The 12,615-nt window shown below is 41.1% G+C and overlaps 1 protein-coding gene across 1 annotated transcript in view; it reads right to left on the minus strand.

Moving 5' to 3' along the window:
• Positions 1 to 12,615, minus strand: part of DGKQ (diacylglycerol kinase theta) — a 257,471-nt gene that overhangs the window by 33,545 nt on the left and 211,311 nt on the right. Inside the window, exon 17 of the mRNA XM_077475396.1 lies at positions 2,112 to 2,260. Coding sequence (XP_077331522.1) covers positions 2,112 to 2,260 — 149 coding nt within the window. The remainder of the gene's footprint in view (positions 1 to 2,111; positions 2,261 to 12,615) is intronic.

Consider the following 12,615-nt stretch of genomic DNA (forward strand, 5'->3'; position numbering starts at 1 on the left):
GCTCACCACCGGGCTTTTTTATTATTATTTAAAAAAAAAACTATATATATTGGGGCTGGGAAAATGAAAGATTAATGTCTCAATTAATCATTATTTCTTTTGATCGATACTCACCTTTCTGCCGGCTTCCGGGTCTTCAGGGAGTTCCAGTGACGTCACGGACATAAACGTCACCGGACTCCTCCCCCCTTCCCCAAGTGCCTCCGTCTGCTAACAAAGGGAAGCGGGGAAGAGTTCGGTGACGTCGATGTCTGTGACTTCATTGGACAGCCTATAACTGATGGTAAATATGGATGTGGTTAACTGGGATCATTCAGTGAGCTAAGTGTAGGCAAATTTGATAGCCTCCGTTTTTAACATTAATGTAAAAAACAAAACAAAATGTAAACACTCTGATATGTCTGCGTGACTGGCTAGTCAGCTAGCTAAGTGATGCCTACTATAAAGTGACTGACAGTCAATATACTAGATACGTTTTATAATTAAAGTTAAACTAACTTTCTACATTTATCTTAAAGTTTAATAAAAAAAAATTACCTACGTCAGTGCTACAGTTTGAATTTAAAATTTAAATTTTATATCTTTATGTTTGAAGCCTGAAATGTGGCAAAAGGTTGAAAAGTTCAAGGGGGCCGAATACTTTCGCAAGGCACTGTGTATATATATATATATATATATATATATATATATATATATATATATATATATATACACACACACACACACACACACATACACAATTAAATTTTTTCTGCTATAAAATATTAAAAATAACAAAAAAATAAATATTTCTTTATGAATTTAGACCAAAAATCTATTCTGCTACCCGTCTCTGGTAAAAAACAATTCCCAATAAGTGTATATTGATTGGTTTGTGTGAAAATAATATCATTTACAAAACTCCATGGTATATATGGAATTTTTCTTTTCTTTTATTAAATTTTTTTAATACTAGTAATGACGGTGATCAGCGACTTAAAGTGGGACTGGTAGTGTGGCAGGCAATCTGACACTGACATCGCCAGTGACACTAATACAGTGATGACTACTGACACTGGCTGGGAAGGGGTTAACATCTTCGGGTATTCAGGGGGTTAAGTGTGGGAATTTTTTTTTTACTAACAATCTTTATTCCAGGGAGAAGAAAGAGATCCTTCCCTCTATACAGAGTCCTGTGCGAATGTGTCTTGTACACAGAAGTGGTCACGTACATTGTTGTGCCTGTAGGAGCCGTCTGTAAGTGGAGTACCGCTGTAAGTGGAAATTTAAAAATTGCTCTGGTCCAAAAGGGTTAAAACACTTGTAACGAAGATTACCAGATACCAAATCTTTTTGTACAATTCATTTAAAGCCTTCAAGAAAATCTGTGTAGGGCCCTTGAGTTGTGTGCTGGAGCATTATCATTTTTGCTTAATACTGTAAATTCTGTCGACCTCCCTTAAGGTTAAATTGGCAGCTAGTTTGTAGCAATCTTGGTTCTTATGCATGAGAAGCTGCCAAGAAAAATGTAGAGGGCCTTTGCTAAGCCTTCATAAACTCACACAATATAATACTCAGAAAACGCTCCTCTTTTTTTGCAAAATTGTCAGACTCTTATTACATGGTAGTCATTTCTAACAGTCTTTTGTAACATGTAGGTAGTTTCTGACTGTATCCTGCAAATTGTTGGCAGCCTCCCTAGTGTAGTATACAGACATTTATAACATATCACAGTATCAGTAAAAGTGATTTCCAAAAATGGTCGTGTTTCACATCTGGTTGCTAAAAAAAACCCACATAAATCAAAAAGGTATTGTGATTAAAATAAGTTTTCTGTCCAGAATGACACAATTTTACCTTGTCCACCATGATTAGGGTATTCAGGCTAAATTAGAACTTTTTGTCCACGCCTATTTCCACTACTGGACATGTGTTTGGTTTAGCTGAATCAAAATAAGGCAACCTTAGAATCTACCTAGACACTTTCCAAAGGGGAACGTTGGTAATGACCAGTGTGTAAAAAAATAAATTATATATATTACACATACACACATATTGTGTATATAAGACTTTTTTGGGAGCATTTTCTTCTAGAAAGCAACTGCTACATCATCAAACTGTTGTAGAATTACCTGTTCCTAGAGGTAAGACTGCTATAGATGGTTCTGTGCATACCAATTTGTGGCGGATTTCCTCAAGTGCACCAAGCACCCAACCAACTGTACCATCACCACCGCAAACAAGTACTCGAAAAAAAGGGACTTTAGCGAAGGTATGAAATCTGTGAGGAAGACAAAAAATTCTCATTTTATAAAATAAATAACCAATAAGTATACATATAAGACTGGGTTTACACCTTTCTATGTGCACGGCTAGGTTTTTCATGCGTGTTTTAATGCATTCTACTTTGTTGGGTTTTGACAATAAATGAAATGTTGGATAAAGCAGGGGTTACCCTGGGTGGGGCTGGTTACCATGCGTTGGAAAAACATCAAAATGAATGTAGGACTGCTTTAACTGGACACACAAAGAGCTCAAAATTGCTTCCTGTTTTTTTGACCTAGGCATATGGTGTCATATTGAGTCTTCATTGGCATTTTAGTTTTCTTTCATCTGGAGGAGGGGAGAAAGGGCTTTCTCAGCTAAGCACATCCTCCTGCTTGCATGCCTTAGCTAAGGACAGATGGTGTCACCATCTTGTGTTAGGGCAGATGCAGATGATAACAGCTGGAAATGCTAGGGGGTGTTTTTCAAAGTGATCCCTAAACAAAATAAACATGGAAACATGGGTGGATGGGCTATTTTGCTGTGAATATTAAAAATTAATTAAACAGTGTTAGTTTTTGGTGCTCAGATACAGTTAGAGTCTGCTATAAACACAGGAATAAAAAAAGGACTTGCCAAAAAAAAAAAAAATTCAAAATAAAGTCTATTAACTAAAATTATTATTCTAATAAGCAGCTTACTTGCATGACCCTTATAAGTGGATGTGTTAAACTAAATCAGTTTTGTTTCTACTGAGGGCCCGTTCACACTTGCCCGCATGCTAAACCATTTTGGACTGCAGAGAGGTGCGGTTGGGGGTGGTATGATGCGTGCTTTATCATGTTACACAGCTGTTCTTTTGTTTTTGTTTTTGAACTCATTGCATAATATTTCACAGCTTTGGAATGCAGGGAAACACTGAGGGTTATTTATTAAAGCGAGAGAGTGCAAAATCAGGCCCACTTTTGCTTAGAAATCAGTCAGCTTCCAGGTTTTATTGTCAAAGCTTAATTGAACAAGCTGATGTTAGAAGCGGATTGGTTTCTAAGCAGAAGTGAGCCTGATTTTGCACTCTCCAGCTTTTTTTTTTTTTTTTTTTAAACCAAAAGATGTTTATTAAGTAACAATACAGATATAAATTTTTTTTACAGCTCTTCATCCCAAGCAAATATTCTGTCATACAATACAATCATGCAAGAGGTATAATCTAACGTGTCGCTCCGCCTCCAATACCAATTCGGCCTATCTAGTACATATCGTATATTTATTTGTCATTGTGGTTTCTTTCATGCGCCTTACATTCAGAATTGCGTATGGTGGGTGCCTCTCAATTTTGTGGCCTCCAGGCTTAAGCCCTACTTTAAGCCCGTCTTTTACCTTAACATCCTGTCCATGACAAGATCGACTGGGTGTGTCCAGCCATGGTGCCCTGAGTCCATCAAACTTTCCCGGTCTGCCTCTATGCTGATAAATATACATCTCCATCCTTATAGTATCCCCCATTTGGGCAATCCACTCCTTCAGCCCTGGAGGCTCAACCGGCTTCCAATGCCAGATGATCAACTTGCGAGCCTGAAACAAGGTCCTGGCCACAGCCAGTCTGGTATTGTCCTCCATGGGAATGTCGTCTAGTATCCCCAGTAGGCGCGGCTTTGGGTATGTTGGTCTGGTATGCACTGTTGATAGTGGCCAGTACCCCCCGTCCAGTATTAATGTAGTTTGGGGCACCTCCAGAGCAGGTGTATCAAGTCCCCATGCTCTCTCGCGCACCTAGGGCAGTTGGAGTCTGTTCTTACTCCCATTCTGAACAGTCTGTCGGGCGTAAAGTGTACTCTGAGTACAATGTATAATTGAGATAATATCTTGGCCACATTAACTGAGCAATCCTGTACTGTCTGGAGTGCCTCCTACCTGCTGCTCGTTCTCGAATGTCCCCACGTCACTCTCCCATTTCCTCGAAGCAGTCTGTGGAAATCCCCCCAGCAAAATATTGAGTACCATAGAGTATATTCTGGAAATAAAGCCCTGAAATTGTGCCACATCCACCCTGTATCGAATGATCAGGGTCGGTAAAAGAGTCCATGGGGTCCCCCACCTGTGCTTTCATTGCATGTTGCAACTGCAAATAGTGGAAGAGCATTGATTGTGGGAGGTGAAATTTCTCCCTCAACTCAGGGAAGGGAATCAGTTTTCCCACTGTAAAAATATGTCTCATGTGTGTGACTCCGTACCTCTTCCACCGAGCACTACAATCCAGCAATAGTAGCTCCTCGTGGTACCTATTTACCCATATTGGACTGTACTCGGTAAAGCCCTCCACCTCCTGCAGCTGTCTAAGTTTATTCCATACCTTCCGCATTATAACATATGTTGGGAATCGTTTGTTTGATTTTGCGTATGCTAGGGCCTCCATACCAGTGGGTAAATCTTCCTGTCCTGATGCATAGCACATCAGGGCCCTAATGGGTTCAGATGGTATGCTCCCCGCCTCCTCCCGTCTCCTCAGGCATAGCCTGGGCCATGTGTTGTGCCTGAGCTGCCAGGTAGTAGGCCCATAGATTAAGAAAGGCAAGGCCCTCTGCTTCCTTAGATTTTTTGTAGTTGTTCTAATTTTATCCTTGGGAGTTTATATAACCAAATGAAGCCTCTGAAAATGGATTTAATAATTCTAAACAATTTTAATGGTATCACCATTGGTGTGTTATGCAATATGTATAGGCGTTGGGGCATGAGCACTCTCCAGCTTTAATAATTAAACCCCATTGTGTTCTTATTTTATTTTTATTTATTTCAGTTACTTATATAGCACCATCAATTTACGCAGCACTTTACATATACATTGTACATTCACATCAGTCCCTACCCTCAAGGAGCTTACAATCTAAGGTCCCTAACTCACATTCATACATACTAGGGACAAGTTAGATAGGATCCAATTAACCTACCAGCATGTCTTTGGAGTGTGGGAGGAAACCAGAGTACCCGGAGGAAACCCACACAGGCACAGGGATAACATGCAAACTCAAGGCAGGTAGTGTCGTGGTTGGGATTCGAACCAGCGACCCTTCTTACTGCTAGGCGAAAGTGCTACCTACTACACTACTGTGTTCTTATGCAAACATAAAACACCGAAAACTATTGATTTTTGTGTCATTGCAGTTAACTGCATTTATCAATGAAGAAAAATGCAGGTAACTGCACACAGTGTGAACAGGTCTTTAGAGTTATCATGAGGAATAGAGAAACAAGGTTTTTGGTGTACATACTGTCCAGATGCTTGATTCACCAAGATGCAGATCTCGTTTATTTGAGCTCCTGGATTGTGTGTACTGTACATTAAAGAGGAAGTAAACCCTGATGGGTTTACTTCCTCTTTTTTTCCCTGCAAAGGTAAAGCATAATGGACTACTATGCATCGCATAGTAGCTCATTATGTGTCACTTACCTGACACAGGAGCCAGCGAAGTCGCCGCTGTCCCCTGTAGTCCGCCGCATCCATGTTGCTTGTGGCGTCTCGCAGCTCCGACGAATCACAGCGGCGCAACCGCGATGACGTCACTCCCGCGCATGCGCACGGGAGTCGCGCCTCGCAGCTCCGCCGCTGTCATACGGCGAAGCCGCGATGACGTCACTCCCGCGCATGCGCACGGGAGTCGACAAATTTGGCAAATCCATTCTTGGATTTGCTGCATTTAGTGCGCATGCGCGCCGCTGTCTACGGCGCATGCGCCGTAGACAGCGGTGCCCATTTTCGGGCAAATATCTCCTAAACCATATAGGTTTAGGAGATATTGCTTGGACCTACAGGTAAGCCTTAATCTAGGCTTACCTATAGGTCCAAGTTGTTTGGAAGGGTTTACTTCCTCTTTAAGACCCTTGTTTCTTGGAAATACTGGTTATAGGGCAAAGGTTGGCTTTTATATTTTGATAGGGACAATGGTGAGGTAGGATGTGCTACTGTTGGGCAATAGCAATACAATTCAAAATCACTACGGACTTTGATCTGGCTTCTAAATGTTTCAGTTTTTCAGTACTCACAAAAGGATACCCAATTTATGAATGTATCTGTTGCAAATCTTGCCTCACACAGTCTATGCATCTAAATTGCAACCAGCCAGACACTCACTCACTCCAGAAGAACAAATTGTTGGTATAGGACAACACACACACACTTCATCTCTCACACACACACACAAATAAGGCCCAATGTTTTCTTTTATTATTTTTTTGGTAATGAACCTAACATATGGAGGCAAATAATATTTCTGGAAATTGCACATTGTGCAGATTTCCAGAGGGGATATACAAAACAACACAGAATGGAGCTACACCAAATTCAAACCATAACAGTTGCCAGCAGGGAGAAGAATCCCCAGATTTTGTAGAGGAGGGGCTGTTTGGTTGTTTGGCTCTGCGGGCTGTGACCATGTTTCACATTACATGCTAAATATGGGTGTAACATAAAACACACTTATAAACAAAACCAGAAAGCTGGACATCCTTTTTAACTTGCTAAAATCAACCAAAATGGTGGCCATACACATCATCACTAACTTACCATCCAGGAAACATGGAGGAACAAGTACACATTCACCTGCATATTGCTACAAATATTAAACTTTATTTCATATAAAAGGAACATTTACATGAAAACTTGCCTAAAGAAAAGTTTTTAGATTTGATTTGAATGAGTTTAGAGAAGATGACTCTCTGATGTTTGCTGGAAGTGAATTAAAAAGTTTTGGAACATAGCAGGAGATGGTTCTGTCTTCCATCGAGTGTAGGTGAGTAGAGGACGCACACAGAAGACCAGAATTTGAGCAGCGGGGGTACGTTGATAAAAGTTCAGACAGATAATGGGGTGCCAAGTCATGAGGAGCCTTATAGGTGAGCAAGAGGATCCTAAAGTCTATGCGAAACCTGATGGGTAGCCAGTGCAAAGACTCCAGTATAAGGGTAATATGATCACTTGTACCAGACCTAGAGAGAATTCAGGCTGCAGAATTTTCTACATATTGTAGTTGATTAGTAGTGGAGTTAGGTACACCTGACCTAAAGCGCGGCACTTGTCCAGTAGGGAGAACACAAAATGTAACGATCAGCTTTTCAGCTACAGTGTATGATAGCGTAGGACACAGACGAGCAATGTTTCTCAAGTGAAAAACATATGTTCTGACAACATTTTGTACATGTGGATCAAAGGTACCATCAAATATCACCCTTGGATTTTTCAATTTAGACTGAAGTTTAAGTACAGTGCCATCTATAGATAATCTATTAAGACTGGCCCTACATAATTGATGGAGGGTGCCAATAAGCATGACTTCAGTCTTGTCACAGTTTAAATGGGTTGTGAAGGTTCTCTTTTTTTCATCTTTTTTTTAAAACAAACATGTCATACTTATCTCCTCTATGCAAGGGTTTTGCACAGAGCAGCCCCGATCCTCCTCTTCTGGGGTCCCTCAGTGGTGCCCCTAGCTCCTCCTATTTTTGAGTGCCCCCAACGGAGAGAAGCTTTCCATGGGGGCAATCTGGTGTGCACGCTCCTGAGTCCTGCTGCTACATCCATTGACACAGACAGCAGTACTTGACCCCACCCTCCATGTCACTCAAATTGATTGACAGCAGCTGGAGCCAATGGCTCCTGCTGCTATTAATCTAGCCAATGAGGACCCGAGACAGCAGCAGGAGCTGCTCTGCTCGTTCCCAGTCACGATGGAGTACAGGTAAGTAAAGGGGGGGGGGGGGGGCTGCTGCACTACAGAAGGCTTTTCACCTTAATACATAGAATGCATTAAGGTGAAAAACCTCAAGGGTTTACAACCCCTTTAATTAAAGTAAATGTAAAACAAAAAAAACAAATCAACAGAAGGGCAAACTAGATGCAATCCCTTTCTTACACTACCAATATTAAGAAAACAGTACATCTTGATATACATATATTCAAAGATCATGCAGACCAGACCATCTGTAACAATTACATTGGTTGTTAAGTGGGTGACTAAAATAAATATATAATATATAAATATATGTAATAAAAGATATCCAGGCCACTGCCGCATGTGCTTAAGACAGAACATGCAGTGTGTGGGTGGCTGTGGTTCAGTTAATAGTCAGGGAATTCTCTAAAATAGATACTTTTTTTTTGAAAAGTAAAATTCAAAGCTGCCATGAGTGTATTTTTCACAGTGCTGCATATTTGAAAACAGCCATCAGAAAAAGTAAAAACGTTTACAGTAGCTGAGACAATGGAAAGACACATATCCGCAATGCACAACAAAGCATATTTAACTTTCATTCTCACACTTCAGAATTTGACTCATGGAAATTTTGAGTCCACTCCTAGTCTAATTCCTCGCCTATTGCTATAGAAACAAATACACAAAACAGAAAACATACGTTCCCAGGCATGCCATCTATTCTACCTGCATTCTGCACTGTCTCTATACTACACAAGGGTGTTTCTTCACCAAGAGATACTGTGAAAGTGCAAACCACAAATCCCTGACACTCCATTCAATTTCTATTTTTGTACAGCATGATAACCCATAAATAAGATAATATTTTACATGGCATTCATTTATTATTCTCAAGAAGAAAGAGGATTTGAGGATTTTGAACTTGCTGGGTAAAATTACATTGTTTCTAATTCACCTATGATGCTAAAAACAGAAAATTCATGAAAATGAGTGGCAATTATATATATATATATATATACACACACACACACACACACACACACACACACACACACACACACACACACACACACACACACACACACATACACAGCCCTCAAAAATGTCACTCGCGTGCTCGCATTTTGCGAGTGGAATTTAGCAGAAAGCGAGTGAGGAGCAGGGGCAGACCAGGCTGATCACTTATGGCAGAAGTGGTGTGGCCATCAGAGTGGCCTGGAGGAGGAGTTCCCTGACGCACATCCCCCCCCTCCCGGTCGCTTTGATGTCCTGTACAAAAGTCCGCACAGCTTCTGGCAGCAACCAGGAAACGGTCAGAAGGATCATGCATCCGGAGGACACAGTTCAGGGACCTCCCACTGAGACACAGCTTGTATATGAATAGTTGGCCGATGTCAAACAAAGTCCCGGATCGTCACTGGACCAGTATGCCGTCTATTGGATTCCAGGAGGCAGAACTTCATTTGACAGCACGGCTATTCCTATACAAGCCATGTCTCAGAGGGAGATACTGCTCTGTGTCATCCGGCCGCCCGATTCCTCCCTGGTGCATTGCTGGGCATAGATGACTGATGAGGCTACACATATGGGCAATGAGAGGCTGCATGATACCCTGCACTCATAGGGTGGCACTGATACCCTGCACTCATGGACACTGATAAGGATGCACTGATGGGCCCTGATAAGGATGCACTGATGGGTACTGATATGCTTCATGTTAATATTGTTAAAGAAGTTGTTAATATTTATTTTTTTGGAACTTAATTCTGCATAAAATATTTAACAGTGTAATTTCATGAGATAATTTATATGAGAGGGTTGTTTAGGGGCAGACTTAGGGGTGGGGCAACTGGTGGCAAGTAACTCAGAACTTGACATTTTGAGCCCTGTATGTATATTATATACATACACATATACACACACACACACACATATATACATATACACAGATCGGCCATAACAGTATGACCACCCATCATAACCCATCGAGGCATGGACTCCACTACTAGACCTCTGAAGATATGATGTGATATCTGGCACCAGTCAGTAGCAGGTCCTTTAAGTCCTGGATGCGAGGTGGGGCCTCCATGGATCAGAATTGTTTTTCCAAGCATATCCCACAAATGCTTTATTGAATGGAGATCAGAAGAATATGGAGGCAACACCTCAAACTTGTTGTGCTTCCCAAGCCATTCTTGAATTCATCTGACCAGGCCACATTCTTCCACTACTCCATGGCCCAGTTCTGATGCTCATGTGCCCATTTGTAGGTGCTTTTGGCTGTGGGCACAGGTCAGCATGGGCACCCTGACCAGTCTGCAGCTACACTGCCCCAAACACAACAAACTGATGCAATGTGTGTTCCGAAACATTCCTATCAGAACGACCATTAACTTTTTCAGCAATTTGAGCTACAGTAGCTCTTTTATTGGAACAGACTACACAAATCAGCTTTCGCAACCCACATGCATCAGTGAGTCTTGCCTGCCCATGATGCTGTCGCTGGTGTTTAATCCTTCAACAAATTTTGGTATGTCCTGACCAGACCGGGAACATCCCACAATGGTGCAGTTTTGGAAATTATCTCACCCATTTGTCTGCCCATTACAATTTGGCCCACATCAAAGTCGCTCAAATCCTTACACTTGCCCCTTTTTTTTGCTTTCAACATATCTTCAGGGACAGCATGTTCACTCACTGCCTAATATATCCCACCCACCTTCAGATGGCACTGTAAAGGCATAATCAATTTTTCACTTTACCTGCTAGTGGTCATAATGTTATGGGTGATCTATATTTATATCCATCTATCAATAAATCACTTTTTGCCACCTTTAACCACTTGCAGACCGGACCATTTTGCTGGTCAAAGACCAGACCACTTTTTGCGATTCGGCACTGCGTCGCTTTAACTGACAATTGCGCGGTCGTGCGACGTGGCTCCCAAACAAAATTGACGTCCTTTTTTTCCCACAAATAGAGCTTTCTTTTGGTGGTATTTCATCACCTCTGCGATTTTTATTTTTTGCGCTATAAACAAAAATAGAGCGACAATTTTGAAAAAAACGCATTATTTTTTACTTTTTGTTATAATAAATATCCCCCAAAAATATATAAAAACATTTTTTTTCCCTCAGTTTAGGCCGATGCGTATTCTTCTACATATTTTTGGTAAAAAAAAAATCGCAATAAGCGATTATTGATTGGTTTGCGCAAAAGTTATAGCGTTTACAAAATAGGGATAGTTTTATGGCATTTTTATTAATAATTTTTTATTATTTTTTTTTTTACTAGTAATAGCGGCGATCTGTGATTTTTATTGTGACTGCGACATTGTGGGGGACCCATCGGACATTTTTGACACATTTTTGGGACCATTGTCATTTATACAGTAATCACTGCTATATAAATGCAGTGATTCCTGTGTAAATGACACTGGCAGTGAAAGGGTTAACCAGTGGGTGGCAGTGTAGGGGTTAAGTGTTCCTAGGGGTGTGTTACTAACTGTGGTGGGGTTGGGCTTTCATTTAGTGTACACTGATCTCTGCTCCAATCACATGGAGCAGAGATCAGCGTCACTAGTTGCTAGGCAAAATGGAGAAATGTTGTTTATACAGCATTTCCTCCATTCGGCCGCTCCGTGAGACGATCGCGGGGATGCCCGCGGCGATCGAGTCCGCGGGTCCCGCGACCGGACTCACGGGGGTCTCGACCAGCGCGGGAGCGCGCCGATGGCAGGGCGGCATCGAATATTGGACGTACCTGTACGCCAACATGCCTGCCCGTGCCATTCTGTCGACGTACATCGTCGTGCGCTGGTCGGGAAGTGGTTAATGTGACCTATAATATATGCAATACAATTAAAAAAAATTTGAAATATTTAAGGGGGAAAAATAAAACTAAAACTAAAAATAATGTGGTTGCATAAATGTGCACACACTTGAATACATTGTTGAAGCACCTTTTGATTTTATGACCACACTCTGTCTTTTGGGGTAGGCGTCTGTCAGAATGGCAGCTCTTGCCTTGGGGAATTTTTTCTACTCTTCTTTGCAAAAACATGCAAAATCTGTGAGATTGTGAGGACATCTCCTGTGCGCAGCACTTTTTAAATCACACCACAGATTTTCAATTGGATTCAAGTCCAGGTTCTGGCTGGGCCATTCCAAAAAGTTGTTCTTCTGGTCAAACCATTCTTCTGTTCATCTGGAGGTATGCACTGGGTTACTTTCATGCAGAAAGGTAACCGGAAAACATTTTTCCACCTGCTTTTGGCAGGCTTGATGTAGCCTTTTATCAAATGTAGCCAGGCTTGGATGTTTTTGTAAGTGTTTTATCCCCCTTTACAGATTTCAGTTTTCTTTTAATTAAATTTGCACAGATTATAGGTCACATTACAGGTGGAAACAATTTTGAAGTGATTTATCTTAGTCAGATTTTTTTTACATTTTAAATACGCAGCATTTTTACAGGGCTGTGTAGAATTAAATATATATATATATATATATATATATATACACTGTATACACTAAACACACACACCTTTAGGCTAGGGCTACTAGAGCATTTGTGATCTCTTGCTACTGACTTATCCATTTGTAGACAGTCACCTCATGAGCAGCACATTGATTCGTTTTGACCTACCTATTCAATCCTTTTCTTAAAGTCCACA

The sequence above is a fragment of the Lithobates pipiens genome, unplaced genomic scaffold (genome assembly GCF_037356315.1).
Source record: "Lithobates pipiens isolate NorthernLeopardFrog02 unplaced genomic scaffold, aLitPip1_a1.2 Scaffold_13, whole genome shotgun sequence".
Classification (NCBI taxonomy): domain Eukaryota; kingdom Metazoa; phylum Chordata; class Amphibia; order Anura; family Ranidae; genus Lithobates; species Lithobates pipiens.